Source organism: Macaca fascicularis, chromosome 3 (genome assembly GCF_037993035.2).
Source record: "Macaca fascicularis isolate 582-1 chromosome 3, T2T-MFA8v1.1".
NCBI lineage: Eukaryota > Metazoa > Chordata > Mammalia > Primates > Cercopithecidae > Macaca > Macaca fascicularis.
In genome coordinates, this window is record NC_088377.1 from 86516710 (window position 1) to 86537665 (window position 20956).

General features: G+C 41.3%; 1 protein-coding gene and 1 long non-coding RNA gene across 10 annotated transcripts in view; one reads left to right on the top strand and one right to left on the bottom strand.

Annotated features, from left to right (window-relative positions):
• The window catches only part of COA1 (cytochrome c oxidase assembly factor 1), a 195723-nt gene that overhangs the window by 94231 nt on the left and 80536 nt on the right, over window positions 1–20956 (top strand). For 2 of the 9 annotated variants that reach the window (XM_065542071.1, XM_005549718.4), the window contains exon 1: window positions 8021–8125. The exons of 5 other annotated variants lie outside the window; for them this stretch is intronic. Coding sequence is in view for 1 of the 4 variants with exons in the window: in XM_074035179.1 (XP_073891280.1) it covers window positions 8974–8992 (19 nt within the window). In the remaining 3 variants the exon portion in view is untranslated. Of the gene's footprint in view, window positions 1–8020; window positions 8607–8925; window positions 8993–20956 lie in introns of those variants that run through there. 2 more of the 9 variants (XM_005549720.5, XM_074035179.1) reach the window with 2 other exon arrangements.
• On the bottom strand, window positions 5123–7997 carry LOC135970161 (uncharacterized). The gene is made up of 2 exons (XR_010585682.2): window positions 7722–7997; window positions 5123–5875 (listed from the first exon to the last, which is right to left on the bottom strand). It is a non-coding gene; the product is annotated as an uncharacterized lncRNA (long non-coding RNA).

The window sequence follows — 20956 nt, forward strand, 5'->3', positions numbered from 1 at the left end:
TCTTCCACGATGCTTTGCCTAATTAATTTTTTTCTTGTTCTTTTGTTGGGCTACTGGTACATCTTAGATCTAATCAGACTGTCTCCAAATATTTTCCTCCCTTCCTCTCATAGGTGGTTGCTGTGGTGCATAGCCTAGGAATGAAATGCTCATTACCCCACCGCTTAGGTGCTTCCTTCAGGAATTACCTCAGTGGAAAAGAACTGTTTCATCCTTGGTCGTGGTTCCCTCCTGGAGTGGCTGATATACAATGTGGGGTTGTTAAAGTTTAACCTTTTGCTTCATTTCAGGACATCTGTGAAGGTCATACCATCTTCAGAACTTTTAATGCTTGCAGGATCTGTAATAACTCCTCTTTCATACCTGATATTGTTAATTTGCTCTCCCTCCCTCCCTCCCTCCTTCCTTCCTTATCTCACTCTGTTGCTCTAGCTGGAATGCAATGGTGCAATCATAGCTCACTATAACCTCGAAGTCCTGGGCTCAAGCAATCCTCTCACCTCAGCCTCACATCTGTAGCTGGGACTGCGGGCGTGTGCCACCATACTTGGCTATTAAAAAACAATTTTGTTTGTTTAGAGATGAGGTCCTGCTATCTTGCCTAAGCTGATCTTGAACTCCTGGTTCCAAGCAATCCTCCTGCCTTGGCCTACCAAAGTGCTAGCTTTATAGGAGTGAGCCACTGTGCCTGGCCTCCCTTCAGTTTTTGAGTCTTAGATGGCTCAAAATGTTTGACACATGTATGTTTCAGGTGTCAGCCAGAAATGTGGGCAGCTCATACACATACAAATAGTTTGGTTTTCCTTCTCTCTGACTTCTTTCCTTCTTGCGTGATTTCCTTTCTTGGATTTTCCCCCACTTTCCAGATGTGCTATGTATCCCAAACTCTGTCTTCTGGTTTTTGAAGCCAGTAAGATTGAGAGTAACAACTGGGCCCTGTCCTCAAGCAGAAAACCCATGACAATGGGAAACTCCTTGGGTCCCATTCCTTTCTTCCCAGCATCAACTTCCCTCTGGTATCTACCTTCTTAGGGTGTTCTCCAGTATCTTCAGGTAGTTATTTTTTGTACTTCGTCCAGAGTTTTTAGTTTTTATCTATGGGAAGAACGGTCCAATAGGAGGTACTCAGTTGTAACCAGAAACAGAACTCCTTATTTTTCTTCTAATGTCTCTACTGATCTCTACTGATTTTTCTTCTTTCATTCCTGATATTGGTAATTTGTGTTCTCTCTCTCTTTCTTTTGACTGATCAGTTTAGCTAGAGGTTTACCAATTTTATTGGTCTTGTGGGTGGAGGATCACCTAGGTGCTGAGGCAAGAGACTGAAAGCACAAACTGTTTCATTATAATAAGGAAAATAGTTAGAATGAGAATAGCCATAATACAAATTAGATACAGAGATGATCATGGACAATTATCAATCATTATTATAAGCATTATTAATCATTAGCTTTTAACATTACTCTTTGTTGCATTATTAATATAATCTAGGAATAACCGGTGGGTATAGGGTCAGGTGCTGAAGGGACATTGTGAGAAGTGACCTAGAAGGCAAGAGGTGAGCCTTCTGTCATGCCCACATGAGGGTCGCTTGAGGGCTCCTTGGTCAAGTGGTAATGCCGGTGTCTGGGAAGGCACCTGTTACTTAGCAGACCGCAAAAGGGAGTCTCCTTTCCTTGGAGGAGTCAGGGAACACTCTGCTCTACCAGCTTTTTTTGGAAGGCTGGATATTATCCAGGCCTGCCCGTAGTCATCCAGAGGCATAAATCCCTCCCTGTGGTGCTGTGCTTCAATGGTCATGGTCCTTGTCCACTTTCATGTTCCTCCCGTATTCCTGGTTCCTCTTTGAAGTTCGTGGTAGATAGCGGTAGAAGAAAAAGTGAAAGTCTTAAAGTCTTTGATCTTTCTTATAAGTGCATAGAAGATGCTGATGTATGCTGCCTTCTCTTTTTTTCTCTGCTTTGGTTACCTAAGAAGGAAGGGCCCCCTGTACTATGATCATGTGACTTGCTTCACCTTGTCAATCACTTAGAAGATTCACCCTCCTTACCCTGCCCCCTTGTCTTGTATGCAGTAAATGTCAGCTAGCCCAGCCATTCGGGGCCACTACCGGTCTCTGCATCTTGATGGGAGTGGTCCCCTGGGCCCAGCTGCTTTCTCTTTATCTCTTTGTCTTGTGTCTTTATTTATTACAATCTCTTGTCTCTGCACACAGGGAGAACACCCGCTAAGCCCCATAGGGCTGGATCCTACAGGTCTTTTAAAAAAACCAGCTGTTTTAGCTGGGTGCAATGTTGAGTGCCTGTAATCCCCAGCTACTCCAAAGGCTGAGGTGGGAGGATTGCTTGAGCCCAGAATTTTGTGACCAGCCTAGGCAATGTAGCAAGACTTCATCTCAAAAATAAATAAATAAACTGAAAAAAGAACTAGCTCTTTTATTTAATTGATTTCCAAAATTATCTTTATTATTTCATTTTCTATTATTTTTAGTTTTCCCCCTAATTTCTTAAAGTGGAAGCTAAAATAATTTAACTTATACTTTTTCTTTTCTTATATTTTTATTCCTTATATTAAGCATGTAATGCTATAATTTTCCTCTCTAAAGAAAGCACTACTTTAACTGCATTCAATGCTTTTTGATATATATTTTTATTCAGTTCAAAATATGCTTGTTTCCTTTACCATTACTAATTTGACCCATGAGTCAAAGTGTGTACTTAATTTCAAAAGAAGTGTATTACTTAATTTCAAAATATTTGGGTTTTCCACATATCTGTTATTGATTTATAAGACAACATACTGTATACAATTTCAATCTATTTAAATTTATCAATGTTTATTTTATGAACTAGCATACAAATATTCTACACACTTAAAAGGTGCATTTAGCTATTTATGGAGTGTTCTATAAACATTAAATAGGTCAAGTTGGTTAGTAGTGTTGCTCCGGTTTTTTATGCACTTACTGATTTTTTTGTCTAGTTTTTCTATTAATTGCTGAGAGATGAAATCTCCACTACAATTTTCAATTTTTCTTTTCTTTTTTTTTTTTTAAATGGAGTCTCTGTCACTGAGGCTGGACTGCAGTGCTGCGATCTCGGTTCACTGCAACCTCCAACTCCTGGGTTCAAGCAATTCTCCTGCCTCAGCCTCCTGAGTAGCTGGGATTACAGGTGCGTGCCATCATGCCTGGCTGATTTTTGTATTTTTAGTACAGATGGGGTTTCACCCTGTTGGTCAGGCTAGTCTTGAACTCCTGACCTCATGATCTGCCCACCTCGGCCTCCCAAAGTGCTGGGATTATAGGTGTGAACCACCGTACAGGGCCTACAATTTCAAGTTTTTTGAATTGTCCTTTCGGTCTTTGCTTCACATTTATTGAAGCTCTGCTATTAGTTCCAAACAATTTTTTTTTTTTTTTTTTGAGACAGAGTCTTGCTCTGTTGCCCAGGCTGGAGTGCAGTGGTGCAATCTTGGCTCACTGCAACCTCTGCCTCCCAGGTTCAAGCGATTCTCCTGCCTCAGCCTCCTGAGTAGCTGGGATTACAGGTGCGCACTATGACACCTGGCCAATTTTTGTATTTTCAGTAGAGATGGGGTTTCACCATGTTGGTCACGCTGGTCTTGAACTCCTCCTGACCTCATGATCCACTCGCCTCAGCCTCCCACAGTGGTGGGCTTACAGGTGTGAGCCACTGCGCCTGGCCAGATTCACACAAATTTAAGACTGTTATATCTTCTTGATGATCTAATCCAATTATTATTATAAAATGTCCCTTACTTTTTGCAACCAGCATATCTGAACAGCTACAATTTCTTATAACAAAACTATAGGAGGTGCACATGATTTTCTATAATAAACATGTAGAGCATGTACTTGGAGTACATGTAAAAGCAAACACAAAAGCAAAAAACAAAAAACATTAGAGCAAGCATTAACTTTACATTAAACAGGACATATTGTAAGAGATAAATAACTTTTTCAGGGTTAAAAATCAGGATATCACAGGTGAATTTCTTGTAAACAAACTAGGCAGGACTGAATTTCATGCTGGTAGGAAGATAAGCAAGAAAGGACATTCATACCAATCTAGCTAATGTTAATTTTCTTAGTGTCTTTGAGGTAAATACTGTCTAACTTTTACTTATTTTTATGACAGGACACTATGGCATGCTCAATGCTTTGTTTTCTCAAAGCTCTAATGCCAACATTTTCTTCATTCTCTCAATAGGTGGATAGTTCCTTAACATGATAAAAGATATCTACTTCGGTCCTTAAAACCAACATCATGCTTAATGGGAAAATTCTAGAGATATCTCATTAAAGATAGGAATAAGACATAAACATCTACCGTCATTATTATTATTAAATATTTTACTGGAGATACTAGCCAAAGCAATTAGATATGAGAAAGTAGAGGTATAAAACTTGGAAAGAAGTAGGTAAAACTATTTGAATGTTGGGAGGCCGAGACGGGCGGATCACGAGATCGAGACCATCCTGGCTAACCCGGTGAAACCCCGTCTCTAGTAAAAAAATACAAAAAAATAGCCAGGCGAGGTGGCGAGCGTCTGTAGTCCCAGCTACTTGGGAGGCTGAGGCAGGAGAATGGCGTAAACCCGGGAGGTGGAGCTTGCAGTGAGCCGAGATCCGGCCACTGCACTCCAGGCTGGGCGACAGAGCGAGACTCCATCTCAAAAAAAAAAAAAAAAAAACAAAACTATTTGAATGATAAGATTGTAATCCTAGAAACTCTACAAGAATGAACTCCAAACAATAAAGCAACTTAGTAAGGCAGTGGATCACGATATTAATATGCAGGAAATGATACTTTCATGTATACATACAACCACGATGTGTAGTAACCCCATTCAGATTTGATAGTTCTAGGATCCTGCTGCTCTTGAGTGAATTTCTCAAAGTGGCCATTTAACCACTTAAAAGTACCCCTCATATGGCATTATAGTCAGTCCCTCCTCTCTCCACCTCCTACCCCTTCCCTGACTCCTTAGAAGTTGAGAAGTATCAAAACAGACCCTTTCTTTAAATATATAGAAAAAGAAGGGTAGACTGTGTATTTGATGAGTACTTCTGGCTATAAGAAACAGAATCCCTGACTTAAGGTGAGTTAATAATAACTAAAATTTATTAAGCACTCTTACAATACTTACAATATGACCAGCACTATTTTAACCCATTTAATCTTTATGGCATCTTTATCAGAAAACAGTAAGGATCCCAGCACTCCGGGAGGCTGAGGTGGGTGGATCACTGAGGTCAGGAGTTCAAGAGAAGCCTGGCCAACATGGTGAAACCCCTTCTCAACTAAAAATACAAAAGTTAGCCAGGTTTGGTGGTGCATGCCTGTAGTTACAGCTACTTGGGAGGTTGAAGCAGGAGAATCGCTTGAACCTGGGAAGTGCACGTTGCAGTGAGCTGAGATTGTGCCACTGCACTCCAGCCTGGGAGACAGAGTGAGACTCAGTCTCAGAAAAACAAGAAACAAAAATAATAAGGAAACTTATTAGACATCCCTACAAGGCGTTCAGATACAGGGTGAGCTCCAGGTTTGGAATGATGTCACCAAGGACATCATTTTATAACTTTGTTCAGTTGTCCTCAGCATTGGTCCATCAGTTTTATTCCTCGTGATGGGCAGGATGGCTGTTAATGACAGTGTGGGATAGATGTTTCCACCTCAAGAAGACAGTATATCAGAATTCTCCTGAGCATGAAATAGTGGTCCTTTCCTTCAGTCAGATTGAGCCAACTTGGGTCATATACTCATTCCTTGATCAGCAAATATTTCCAAAAAAATTCTGTATGATGACTGCTTTAATCAGTATCATTTTGATTCTGGAATAGGGCAGCTATCTGAATGAAATAAGGATTTTAGTACAAAGGAGTTAGAGGAAAATGAATATTGGATAGGTAATATTATTCACTATAGAGTTTTGTTTTTAATGTAAAATTTAGACAAAAACTTTAGCAGATTTAAGTCCAGTGATAGAAATGCTAAGTTCTGAGTTTTCAAGCAAATGGTCAGAAAAGCCTCTTTAATGTTTTGTTACGTACAAAGTAAACATATTTCTCTGTCTGGTACAGAACAGGAGCTAACTGATTTGGGGTTCATTTTCATGAATGTTGTATGAGATGCACATATACCAAACCTCATAAGCTTTTTATTAGTTGATTTATTCTTTGAACTATTAAGCTTGGTGTAAGGTATTATAATCTCAATCTCTTTCTTTGAAAATGTAAGAAGTCAATAGTCAATGTTGCATCAATGAATATTACTCAGTGGATGCCTATTTTATTTCTTCTTTTTCTCTAAGAACCATTTAAATAGTCCTTATGGTTCAAGTATCTCACAGTCTGATTAGTTTCTATTAATTCTTTGGAAAAGAAACATTCTGGGAACTCAGAATTGAACGGTAGGTTGCTTTGATAATGTTCTCATTTAGCTAGTGGATTCCAGAGAGATAGAATGTATGTTTGGCAACCTAATTGTGTAGGAAGAAAAGAACTTCTGTTAGCAGTTTTTTTAAGAAGTTTAAAAATTGTTTTTACCTCACTTAAAAAAAGTTTGATGTCTTGTGAAAGTTTTATAGCATGCATAATATATTAATGCCATACATGATACATGTAAATTTTTTTTTTTTTTTTTTTTTTTTTTTTTGTGATAGGGATGTGTGATCAAGAGTTTAAGAATGCCTTAGTCCAGGCCGGGCGCGGTGGCTCAAGCCTGTAATCCCAGCACTTTGGGAGGCCGAGACGGGCGGATCACAAGGTCAGGAGATCGAGACCATCCTGGCTAACACGGCGAAACCCCGTCTCTACTAAAAACACAAAAAATTAGCCGGGCGAGGTGGCGGCGCCTGTGGTCCCAGCTACTCGGGAGGCTGAGGCAGGAGAATGGCGTGAACCCGGGAGGCGGAGCTTGCAGTGAGCTGAGATCTGGCCACTGCACTCCAGCCTGGGCAACAGAGCGAGACTCCGTCTCAAAAAAAAAAAAAAAAAAAAGAATGCCTTAGTCCAAAGTTAGTCTTGGAGTCATGGCTTCGCAGAGGAAAGATACTGGATTTCAAGCTTGACATTAAGATGATAATAGTGGGCCGGGCGCGGTGGCTCAAGCCTGTAATCCCAGCACTTTGGGAGGCCGAGACGGGTGGATCACGAGGTCAGGAGATCGAGACCATCCTGGCTAACACGGTGAAACCCCGTCTCCACTAAAAAATACAAAAAACTAGTCGGGCGAAGTGGCGGGCGCCTGTAGTCCCAGCTACTCGGGAGGCTGAGGCGGGAGAATGGTGTGAACCTGGGAGGCGGAGCTTGCAGTGAGCTGAGATCCGGCCAGGGCACTCCAGCCTGGGCGACAGAGCGAGACTCCGTCTCAAAAAAAAAAAAAAAAAAAAAAAAAAAAAAAAAAATAATAGCTAACATTCACTGAGCGCCTACAAAGTGCCAGACACTATTCTAAGCGCTTTACATCCTCATAACAAACTTATGAGGTAAATGCTATTATTATCCACCTGACTTCTGAAATTTTCTTACCCCGGTACTCCCTGGTGTTAACTGGGCACTCAATTTGTAGAATAAAATAAAATTTAGTGCTGCCAAATTTGTCAGCTGAACGGGGCGGCATGGATTTCAGTGCTGGAGTGGGGGTCAGACGGCCCGGGGCTTTGTGTCCTTAGAGGCCAGCGGAAGCGCCACATACCTGCGAGAAATAACGTGAGCCGGTGCTTAAATTTCCTGGGTTAGTGCTACTGGACTGAATGCATTTGCAATAACCGGACGCAGAAAAAAAAAAAAAAAAGCGGGGACCAGGGGAGGCGAACCCCTTCCCAGCGCGAGTCCGAACGTCTGAGAAGCAGAAGCCACAAGTCCCGGCGACCTAAGTCCTGGATCCGCCGGCCCGAAGACCCGCGTTAGCATTTACAATCCGGTGTGAGCTGAAGCCTCCGGTTGCCCCGATTCGACGCTCTAGCCCTGCGAGCTGCAGACGCCGGAAGTCTCGACTGCTCCCCGCTGGCGCGCCGTACCGCGGTCATTTACCCGTGCTCCCCCCACGCCTGGAAGAACTGCTCACTCTCCACAGCGTGGTGGTTCTGTTGCTCACAGGTTAGTCTCCTGCGGCAGTAAGAGTCTCCGTCTTCCCCCGCCAGCGAGAAGCGTTTGTTCCTGCAATCCGGGCGGCCGCCTTCGCGCGCGGGGTGCTCTGCTGCTTGGAGAGTTCCCTCACGGGTCACATCGCGGAGGTTCGCGCCGGCTCCGGGTCGCGACCTCCCTGCGCTGCTTCTTTGGCTCCTGGTAACCCGCGCTGGCTCCGTCCGCTTGGAGTTAGGAGACTGTGTCGAGCTAACGTTGACTTTGTCCTGCAGTTTTTGCTGGGCATCCCCAACAGCACACTGTAAAGAGTTGGGGTCCTCTCGAAGAGTTGGGACTGGGTACTTTTGTTGGTAGTACTAAATTTCAACACCTGGGGAGTACGCTGCCCACATTATTGTAGGAAAGAATTATCTGGTTTAGTGGTTATAATACTTTTTGTCCCCGCCACACTTGAATGACAGAAAAACCCTACCAACAGGAGCTGACTACAAAAGTGAGTTTCTGTGTAGGGGACATTGGATGTATGTATCAGTGCCTGTCAGTCTGTATGTGTGTTTGGGGTGGATGCTGTGTAATTTTTAAAAATCTATGGAGATTCTGATAATTTGATAACCTGTTTCTCCAGTCTTCCCCTAATTCCTTCCCATTTTCCCCTGGGGGAAATGGTGCCTCACTTTTGGATAGAAGTAGCAACTCTTCGCTTACACTTGCACGTTTAAAACATATCTGATTGTGTTATTTCTGTCCTCAGAATCTTCCTGGACTTCCCGTTGCCTTCAGGATAATACACATTTCTTAGCCTAACTTAAGGGGCCTTCGGGGTCTTGATTCTGCTGAATTTTTCAGTCTTTGCTACTTTCATGGAAAACACACCTGCAGGTACACTCATATTATGCTCCCACCATGCCAGTTTACAGTAATTTAATAACTTTAGATACGGCAAAGTTTCATATGGTTTACCCAAGTTTTTATTTTTGTTTTAACATTTAGCCAAAATCGATTGAATTCATAATATTGCTAGGCACTGTTTTAAAAAACGGGATAAAATGAAAACAAAACAAAACAAAAGTCTTCAGTCCTTTAAAAAAATAAAACAACTTTCTGACACATAGTTCACCCACCATAGAATTCACCATTTAAAATGTAGCGGTGGCTCACGCCTGTAATCCCAGCACTTTGGGAGGCTGAGGTGGGCGGATCACGAGGTCAGGAGATCGAGACCATTCTGGCTAACACGGTGAAACCCCGTCTCCACTAAAAATACAAAAAATTAGCCGGGCGTGGTGGCTGGCGCCTGTAGTCTCAGCTACTCAGGAGGCTGAGGCAGGAGGATGGTATGAACCCGGGAGGCGGAGCTTGCGGTGAGCTGAGATCGCGCCGCTGCACTCCAGCCTGGGCGTCAGAGCTAGACTCCGTCTCAAAAAAAAAATAAAAAATAAAAAACAAAAAACCAAACCTAAAAGTAATTAGTACATTCACAAGGTTGTACAACCATCATCACAAAATATGCTGTAATCTTCTTCAACTTCATTAGTTGGTTTAATTTTATTAAGTCTATTTCAGACAGACTGCAGTAAGTTATTCTTGTATTCTTTTGTTCATGTTTAATGTGCTGCATTCAGTTTGTGAGAGCCATATTGGAACAATTTTCGAACATTTTCATCACTCCAAAAAGAAACCCTGTACTGATTCAGCAGGCTCACCTGACTTCCCCATCCCCACTCCCCATTCTAAGCCCTAAGCAACTATGAATTGACTGACTGTATATTTGACTGTTCTGGATTATTCATGTGAGTGAAATCATACAGCATGTGGTCTTTTTCAGCTGGCTTCTTTTACTTAACATTCATGTTCGTCTGTGTTGTATTTAATAGCATGTGTCAGTACTTCTTTAATTGCTGGTTAATCTTTTATTTTATAGGTATTACCACGATTTATTTTCCATTAGTTAGTGGACGTTTGGATTGTTTCCACCTTTTGGCTATTATGTATAATGCTGCTGTGAACATTCACCTACAGGTTTTTGTGTGGACATACCATGTTTTCATTTCTCTTGCATATGTGCCTAGGAGTGAAATGGCTGGGTCATATGGTATCTCTGTTTAACATTTTAAGAAACGGTCAGACTGTTTTCCAAAGCATCAGTGTGCATCTTTTTAACATTCTCACCAGTAGTGTATTAGGGTTTTGATTTCTCACTCCTTGCCAACACTTGTCATTATCTGTCTTTCTGATTCTGGCCATTCTAGTGGGTGTGAAGTGTGTGTCATCGTGTTTTCATTTTTTGTTTCGTTGACATGTAGTAATTGTACATATTTAGGGACTACAGAATGTTATTTTGATAAATGTATACAATGTGTAATGATCAAATGAGATAATTAGCATGTCCATCACCTCAAACATTCATCTTTTCTTTGTGTTGCAACCATTAAAAATCTCCTAACTTTTTGAAAATATTGTGGTTTCAAATCGCGTTTCCCTGATGGCTAATGATGTTGAGCATCTTTTCAAGTGCTTATTGCCCATTTATGTATCTTCTTTGGAGAAATGTCTGCTCAGATCCTTTGCCCATTTTTAAATTAGGTTCTTTTTTGTAATTGAGTTGCAAGAGTTCTTTATATATTCTAGATACAAGTCATTTATCAGATATGTGACAGTCTTTTAGATTATGCTACCGTTCTTTTAGATGAAAAGCACATGAGATTAACTTTTAGTAGCCTTGGAGACCTCCTTGTGGGTGTGTGATTGTAGTTTAGAGAGTGATGGTTTTCCGACAGCTACATGGGAGGCCAGGCCCAGGAAAAATGCTGTGAAAGAACCTGTGAGGAGTGTTTTAAGACTCGAAAAATGAAGCAAGGGGAAACTTTGTAATTTGCCATTGCGTATTGAGTTTTATCTGTCTTTATTGATTTTTAGGAGTTTCTTCATGCAGGAATATTAAGCCATTGACTGTTAGGTATGTGGCAGATATCTTCAATCTATTTAGTTAACTTTGTTTTATCTTTTTTACTATACTGTTGTTTTACATTTTTGTGTAGTCAGGACTTTTCCTCTAAAAGCCTTCTGGCCAGTAGTTTAGAATATTGTTCTTTAATTATAGGAGTTAGAGAAACTGACATAGTACTTCCCAGTTAGTGTGACATCTGAGTCCCTGGTGTTATGTTTAGCCTAATAGTGTTCATTGTTTCAGACATTGGTGCCTCCCTGTCTCTCTGCCTCGAAAAATATGCCATGATCTGCTTCAACTTTGTTCATTTAACTCTCTACTTTAAACAGACTCTAAGAAGTTATTCTTTTATTCTCTTGTTCATGTTTCATATACTGCATTAGATTTGTGAGAGCCATATTGGACAGTTGGTCACCAAATATTAGGTACTTTTTTCATACTAGCAGGTATTTATTTGAAGATTTAATGTATGCAGAGGTTGAGTGTAACTATTGTGTTCTGTATTGTTTGGGGCGTGTTGGAAAAATTAGTTTTATAAAATCCTGTTAACATTGTAATTTTTTAAAAATTTTATTGGTTAAAAGGCAGTAGTAGTTATATACATATGTGTGTGTGTGTGTGTATATATATATATATATATATATATTTTTTTTTTTTTTGAGATGGAGTTTCGCTTTGGTACCCAGACTGGAGTGCAATGGTGTGATCTCAGCTTACTGCAACCTCTGCCTCCTGGGTTCAAGTGATTCTCCTGCCCCAGCCTCCTGAGTAGCTGGGATTACAGGAGGCTGCCACCACTCCCAGCTAATTTTTGTGTTTTTAGTAGAGACGGGGTTTCACCATGTTGACTAGGTTGGTCTGGAACTACTGACCTCACCGCCTTGGCCTCCCAAAGTGTTGGGATTATAGGTGTGAGCCACTGCGCCCAGCCAGTAGTAAAAGTATTTTTAGAAACTGAGCATTTTGACAATCTAAGGGAAGTGATGTACAATAGCTTCCAGAAAAAAATTGCATCTCTCTGTTTACATATAATGGCCAAAATTTCATTCTTTCACCATGGCTTGATTCCAGTTAGAACTCTGTGCTTCTTGTTTCAGTGTTTTGTCTTTTCTTTTTAAAAATTGTGATAGAATATACGTAACATAAAATTGACCATTTTAACTATTTGTAAAGGTACAGTTCGGTGCCATTAAGTACTTTCTCATTGTTGGGTAACCATAACCACCATCTACCTCCAGAACACTTTTTTCTTTGTTGCCCTGGCTGGAGTGCAATGACGTGATCTCGGCTCGCCGCAACCTCCACCTCCTGGGTTCAAGTGATTCTCCTGCCTCAGCCTCCCGAATAGCTGGGAGTACAGGCATGCGCCACCATGCCCAGCTAATTTTGTATTTTTAGTACAGACGGGGTTTCCCCATGTTGGTCATGCTGGTCTTGAACTCCTGACCTCAGGTGATCTGCCCACCTCAGCCTCCCAAAGTGCTGGGATTACATGCATGAACCACTGCACCCGACCCAGAACACTTTTATCTCCACACGCTGCACCCATTAAATGATAAATCTCTGTTCCTCCCTCTCTCCAGCCCCTGGCAACTACCATTATATTTTCTGTCTCTATGAATATGACTCTTCTAGGGTCCTCATAAAAGTGGAATCATAAAATATTTGTCCTTTTGTGTCTGGTTTATTTTATGTAGCATGTCTTCAAGGTTAATTCATGTTGTGGCATGTGTTAGAATTTTCTTCTTTTTAAAGACTGAATAATATTACATTGTATTCCATAGAACACATTTTGTTTATCCATTCATTAGTCGATAGATATTTGGGTTGTTGCCACCTTTTGGCTATTGTGAATAGTGTTGCTATGAACATTGGTATACAAATGTCTGAGTTCCTGCTTTCAATTATTATTATTATTTTTTTTCTTTGAGATGGAGTCTTGCTCTGTCTCCCAGGCTGGAGTACAGTGGTGTGATCTTGGCTCACTGCAACCTCCGCCTTATGGTTCAAGTGATTCTCCTGCCTCAGCCTCTTGAGTAGCTGGGACTACAGGCATGCACCATCACGCTGGCTAATTTTTATATTTTTAGTAGAGATAGGGTTTTGCTGTGTTGGCCAGGTTGGTCTTGAACTCCTGACCTCAAGGGATCCGTCCACCTCAGCGTCCCAAAGTGCTGGGATAACAAGTGTGAACCACCATGCCTGGCTGTGCTTTCAGTTCTTTTAGGTATACGTACCCAGAAGTGGAATTGCTGGATTGTAGGGTAATTCTTTTGATTTTTAAGGAACTGCCCGTACGCTTTAGTGTTTTTGTTATTTACATAAAAGATGAGATTTAAAAGAATTATGTAATTTAGCCATGGATTATCACATTTACCTTTCTAAAGGGCCATTTCCTACTTGAAGGGGTGTAGGTGTTTTTGTATTAGGACTTGGAGATCTTTGAGTTTTAAAATTATTGCAGTTCACACTAAATAAAAGGTTTATCTTGGATAGTTTTCCAAATCCTGAACATCTCTATGATCCAAGATTTTGTTGTTGTTGTTGTTGTTTTTTGAGACAGGGTCTCACCTTGTCACCCAGGCCGGAGTGCAGTGCCATGAACATAGCTCACCGCAGCCTTGACCTCATGGGCTCAAGTAATCCTCCTGCTTCAGCTCCTCCAGCAGTTGGGGCTACAGGCATATGCTACCATGCCCGGCTAATTTTTGTATTTTTTGTAGAGATGGGATTTTTGCCATGTTGCCCAGGCTAGGCTCAAACTCCTGAGCTCAAGCAATCCGCCTGCCTCAGCCTCCCAAAGTGCTGGGATTACAGGCGTGAGCCACCTCGCCTAGCCTTTTTTTTTTTTCTTAATGCTTTCTGTATTTTTAGTCTTTTTGGGGAAATTACCCATCATGACAGACTCTAAAATGGAGGTGAGTTTGCAAACTTGTATAGTTCCAAAAGTCTGTGAATTGTTCTGGTATCATACTACTGCTCCATTTGGATGCTTTGGCAGTTACCCTGGTGTGCTGTGACTATTGCTGCTTCTGACAGGCAAGTTTACCTTCCTCAGTGCAAAGATAACCATGTCATTAGTTAGTTGAAGATTAGGAGATGACCAGCATTATTCTCTTTTACGACTGTATCATTCTTTTTTCAACTATTTTCCTGTTGTTGGAACTGCAAATTATTGTGGGTACTGCAGTCCCTTTGAATAGCTGTGACCTCCCAGGTATGACTGGGAAAATGTAGAAAAACAGATAACAGTATGGCTCAACCAAAACTTAGAAAACTAAGATTGCGTGTGGCTGCCAGATCCTGGGAACAGGATGGCTTAAGGGCAGCCCTAAGGGATAAAGCGTAGAGGATTTTTATGTGTTACACCTTCTCTAACAACCTCTCCCTCCCATTGCAACATCTTTCATAAGGTCTCAGTTTAATATTCCATCATTGCTCTTACAACCAATATCACTTTATTAACAGCAAGTGTATTATCAGGAGAGATGGGAGGAACTAGTGTGTTAATGTGACTTTTGCTCTTAGTTTGGGTCTCTTTGTCATTTGGACTCTGATCTGGTGATCTGTTATCTTGTGGGCTCTTGGTGCCTTATGACATTTGGCATTTGCAAATGCACTGGAAAGGTCCCCAGATGGATTTAGATGTTCCAGATCTCATGAAACTTTGATGTCACTTACATTCATAAGTGATCTAGCAAATACCAAGATTACTTAGATGCTAAGCACTCAACTTTCCCTGTTTATGCACCAGCTTTTTGAGGGAGATGAAACACAATCACATAAAGGATGTACCAGATGGGCGTGGTAATCTCAGCACTTTGGGAGGCCAAGGCAGTCGGATCACTTGAGGTCAGGAGTTCAGACCAGCCTGGCCAACATGGTGAAACCCTGTCTCTACTAAAAATATAAAAATTAGCTGGGCCTGGTGGCAAGTACCTGTAGTCCTAGCTACTCACAGGCTGAGGCACCAGGCACAAGAATCGCTTGAACCTGGGAGGCAGAGGTTGCAGGGAGCTGAGATTGTGCCATTACACTCTAGCCTGGGCGACAGAACAAGACTCTCGTTTTGTTGTAGGGAAAAGCATTTCCTAGCCAGGTGTGATGGCTCATGCCTGTAATCCCAGCACTTTGGGAGGCCAGGGTGGGCAGATCACTTGAGTCCAGCAGCTTGAGACCAGCTTGGGCAAAATGGCGAAACCCCATGTCTCTACTAAAAATACAGAAGAACTAGCCGGGCATGGTGGTGCACACCTTTGGTCCCAGCTACTCAGGAGGCTGAGGTGGGAAGATCACCTGAGTCTGGGAGGTCGAGGCTGCAGTGAGTTGCAGTGGCACGACTGCACTCCAGCCTGAGTGACAGAGTGAGACCCTGTCTCAAAAAATAAATAAATAAATAAATAAATAAAAGTTACCAGAATCAAAGGTGAATACTCCTAACTTTTGGTTATAGATTGTTCCTTTCGTTGAAATGTTGTATGCTAGGGGCAAAGATTGACTTCTGATGTGCAATGGTAGCCTTTAGAAACACTTCTATTCTACATCCATATTTAAGTATGTCATCATGTAGTATTACATTAGAATTTTTCTAATGTTTTTGGGCCTCAAGCCTTTCAGCTATAAGTAGCAAAACTTTGAAATTTATGTGAATACTTTCACATTATAACTTATGATTTTTCCCATGGTACTGAGTATTTGTATTGTCTTACCCTGTTTTTTTTTTTTTTAATTACCATACAGCAAAATAAACTTTTTATATTATAAATTTTAACCCATGTACTGATTTGTATAACCACCACCATAGTCAGGATGCAGAATAGTTGCCTCACCTCAAAAACTCCCTAGTGCTATCTCTGCATGGTTAAACCTTCCCCTCATCCAAGTTACCAAAACCAACAAGTAAATACCATTTTGTGTTTTTATTGTGGGAAGCAGTTACGTTGCGTCCTTGCTTTTCCTCTTTATTAGGGATTTAATTTAAGCATGATGGGCTAGAAAGGATAAAGTCAACATAGGCTCTTCATTTTTTTTCAGAAATTCATAAACTTTTTCATGCATTTAGTGTTTAGGAATAAAAACATTTGGCTAGCAATGTCTTCCAACAGGTGGCAGTGTTGTGCTATATAATAGGACTTACTAATAAAGATTGTGGCTTTTTGTCAGCTGGACAATAATTGCTGTACATTTTTATGTCAGAAAATCAAGATGGTTAATTAAGAACTGACATTTAACTATTGAAACTATTTTTTAAAGTCTATTTCAAAATTCATCTTATCCTTATAATGTTACTAGTAAAGCAGTCTATGGATGAAAGTATTCCTTAATACATTTGTATTTGTTTTCAGAGTTTGCAGAATTATAAATTAACTCTTTCCTTAAGGTTAACCTTTGTGGCAGGAATAACTCCAGTGTTGTGGATGAATCTGTGAGTCATAGAGTCTTATCAGTGCGACTTCAGATGTTTTATGTTTCAGCCTTCTCTATCACATGTAGGAATCCCTTTATAACATCTCTGGTAGTTGGTGGCATTGATCAGTAAATGGAGCAGACATGGAAGAAAGATACAGGTTCTAATTGCCAGCTTCCTGATTGTGAAGCCTTAATGGAGATGTTCAGTGAGAAATGATGAAGTGGAAGCTTGTGAGACATTTGCACTTAGGTGACTCAGGTTTTCAAAGCTAACCCATCCAAAAAATGGATTCTTTTTTTCTTTATACTTCCAGCAACTTAACGTCTGGCAGTATATACTTCCCTAGGGACTGGGGCTGCCATTCATCCAGATGCTCCTGAGTAATATTCAGGGTCACTTTAAGACCCCTCAGTGTTCTTTAAATTCTACCTCCTAAATATTTTCAAATATGGCCACTTCATCTCTACCTCTCTCATTGAAAAGAACAATGATTTTTCACCTAGATATACTGCTTCCTAATTGATTTGCCAGGATATATTATTACCCCCATTTTTCACACAACAGCCATTTTAAAAAAATGTAAAATCTGATCTTGTCACTCCCCATGTTTTTATTCCTAAACAAGTTTGTGAGAAAGTTTGTAAGTTTCTGAAAAAAAAAAAAAAAAAAAAAGAAAAAGAAAAGGGACTGTGTTGATTTTATCCTTTCTAGTCCATCATACTTAGATAAAACCCTTAATAAAGAGGAAAGGCAGGGATGCAACGTTACTGCTTCCCACAATCAAAACACAAAAATATATTGAGCATTGAAACTCTTTTTTTCCTTTTTTTTTTTTTTTTTTTGACAGAGTTTCGCTTTGTTGCCCCGGCTGGAGTGCAGTGGTGCGATCTTGGCTCACTGCAATCTTGCCTCCTGGTTTCAAGCAATTCTCCTGCCTCAGCCTCCTGAGTAGCTGGGATTACAGGTGCCTGCCACCATGCCTGGCTAATTTTTATATTTTTAGTAGAGATGAGGTTTCACCATGTTGGCCAGGCTGGTCTTGAACTCCTGACCTCAAGTGACCTGCCCACCTTGGCCTCCCAAAGTGCTGGGATTACAGGTGCGAGCCACCACGCCTGGCCTTTTACTTTTTATTGTACTTAGAATAAACCCCAAATATTTAACTTGACCCACAACATTCCTCCCTCCTCCCTGTTCTGTGATCTGGCCTCTCTTCTTTCATAGCTTCATCTCATGCTAGTTTCCCCTTGTTTACTGTGCTCCAGCTTCTCTGGTGTTCTCTTTGCTCCTTGATTGGAGGAGGTGGGGAGAATAAATGCAAAGAAACCTGTTTGTAAGCAAACATACATTTCAGGTAATGAAAAAAATGCTTAATAGTATATTGAAATTTGTGGGTCAGGGGACATTTTCATAGTATTCAGGAAGCCATCCATCCCTTTGTCACTTTTCAACTCCTCAGATTGAATCTAGGGATAAATGCACATCTGAGTACAGATGCTGTGTGTGGGGAAAGTTATGTTCTAATAGAAAAGGAAATTTAGAACTCGACAGTGATTACCTGTAATACTGTTAGCTGTGGATAATCCTTTATATTTGGTAGCTCTCGCTTAGTTTGACTTTATTTTTGTAATTTCATTCTTCTAGCATTTCATTATTTATTAACTTTGTTTTTTCTGTGTGACAGCCTTGCCTCACCAGCCAGTTGGACTATACAGCCATATGGGGCTTAGATGCTATTAGTGGCATCCCTAATAAGTGATAATTGTGCAGTCTGTGCTTGAGTTTCTTGTTTCGCAAAGCAGTTCATTCCTGCTGGAGATAGTTTTATTTATTAAGAAGCTCTTCTTGGCCAGGTGCGGTGTCTCACGCCTGTAATCCCAGCACTTTGGGAGGCTGAGCTGGGCAGATCACTTGAGGTTAGGAGTTCGAGACCAGCCTGGCCAGCATGGTGAAACTTCATCTCTACTGAAAATACAAAAATTAGCTGGGTGTGGTGGCGCATGTAATCCCAGCTACTTGCGAGGCTGAGGCAGGAGAATTGCTTGAACCTGGGAGGTGGAGCTTGCAGTGAGCTGAGATCGCGCCACTGCACTCCAGCCTGGGCGAAGAGTAAGACTCCATCTCAAAAAAAAAAAAAAAAAGTAGATTCCTGGTAGATTGAATCTGTGCTTCTAATCTTGCTCCCTGTTGAAACTCCATTAAAACTGCAGTAAAAACCCAATGGACATGGAAAACAGACAACATCAACACAGTGTAGATTTCTGAAAAGCCTAAGAATGAGTTGAAATTAACTGACACCCAAGACTTATGAATCCTGAGTTGCCAGAGGGAAAAACTATGAACCAACCAGATTTATCCTCTAAATCCTCATAAAGCTTAAGAAGTAACAAAGCCAGGTGTCTCTGAAAATTGGGGTGCAAAAGACAAGAAATAAGAAAGATTGGATAAATGTTGCTAAGAAACAACTCTCCCAATGCATGCTATTCACCTTGGGACAGATTCTGGAGGTTCAGAGCAGATGATCTCTGGATAAAGTTGTGTTTCCATATGGGAAGTCACTCCCAGAATTTCTCAGGAAATTTGTATGTTATTTTATTTTATTTTATTTATTTATTTATTTATTTATTTATTTATTTATTTGAGACGGAGTCTTGCTCTGTCGCCCGGGCTGGAGTGCAGTGGCCGGATCTCAGCTCACTGCAAGCTCCGCCTCCCGGGTTTACGCCATTCTCCTGCCTCAGCCTCCCAAGTAGCTGGGACTACAGGCGCCCGCCACTTCGTCCGGCTAGTTTTTTGTATTTTTTTGTAGAGACGGGGTTTCACTGGGTTAGCCAGGATGGTCTCGATCTCCTGACCTCGTGATCCGCCCGTCTCGGCCTCCCAAAGTGCTGGGATTACAGGCTTGAGCCACCGTGCCTGGCCTTGTATGTTATTTTAAATCCCAAACCCTGAGGAAAGTTACTGGTAATTCCAAGTTGGGAAAACAGAATCATTTTCATGAGAGTTAAAGATCAGTAGTCAATACTATTAGATATGATTGGTTCTTAGAGCTCCACTGATGTCAAGTGGAAAGCAAGAGCAGGACATGCCGACACCGACTAAAACCTTAAGGTGTACATCTCTGGGAGCTGAGACAAGAGCATCTAGGAGATAAGCTTGTGATCTAAACAACCAGTCTCATAGCTGTTACCATCTTATAAATAAATGTGTTTTTATACTCATCTGCTGCTAACAGTTATTCTTACAAATAAATAATAATACATTTGTATCCATAGTCCACTTCATATAAAGCCTATTAGTGGTGTTTCAACAAATAAAAAATCTGAAAGCAAAATAAGTCCTAAAGTTGGCAATACAATATATTATTCTGTATGGTAGTATATTGGTCTGTTTTCACACTGCTGATAAAGACATACCTGGGACTGGGCACTTTACAAAAGAAAGAGGTTTAACTGGACTTACTGTTTCGTGTGGCTGGGGAAGCCTCATAGTCATGGTGGAAGGCAAGGAGGAGCAAGTCCTGTCTTATATGGATGGTGGCAGGCAAAGAGAGAACGAGAAAGATGCAAAGTGGAAACCCTTGATAAAACCATCAGATCTTGTGAGACTTGTTCACTACCACAAGAAAAGTATGGGGGAAACCGCCCCATGATTCAATTATCTCCCATTGGGTCCCTCCCACAACGCATGAGAATCATAGGAGTACAATTCAAGATGAGATTTGAGTAGGGACACAGAGCCAAACCATATTTTTCCTCCCCTGGCCCCTGCAAAATCTCAAATCCTCACATTTCAAAACCAATCATGCCTTCCCAACAGTCCTCCAAAATCTTAACTCATTTCAGCATTAACCCGGAAGTCCACTGTCCAAAGTTTTGTCTGAGACAAGGCAAGTCCCTTCTGCCTATAAGCCTGTAAAAATCAAACACAACCTAATTACTTTCTAGATACAATGGGGTTACAGGTATTGGGTAAATACAGTTCCTAATGGGAGAAATTGGCCAAAACAAAGGGGTTTCAGGGCCTATGCAAGTCTGAAATCCAGCGGGGCAGTCAAATTTTAAAGCTCCAAAATGATCTCCTTTGACTCCAGGTCTCACATCTGGGTCATGCTGATGGAGCTGCCTATGGTCTTGGGCAGCTCTACCCCTGTGGCTTTGCAGGGCACAGCCTCCCTCCAGGCTGCTTTCACAGGCTGGGGTTGAGTGTCTGTGACTTTTCCAGGTGCATGGTGCAAGCTGTCAGTGGATCTGCCATTCTGGGGCCTGGAGGATGGTGGCCCTCTTCTCACAGCTTCACTAGGCAGTGTCCCAGTAGGGACTCGGTGTGGGGGGGTCCAACCCCACATTTCCCTTCTGACTGCTCTAGCAGAGGTTCTCCATGAGGGCCCTGCCCCTGCAGCAAACTTTTGCCTGGGCATCCAGGCATTTCCATACATCTTCTGAAATCTAGGCGGAGGTTACCATACCTCAGTTCTTAGCTTCTT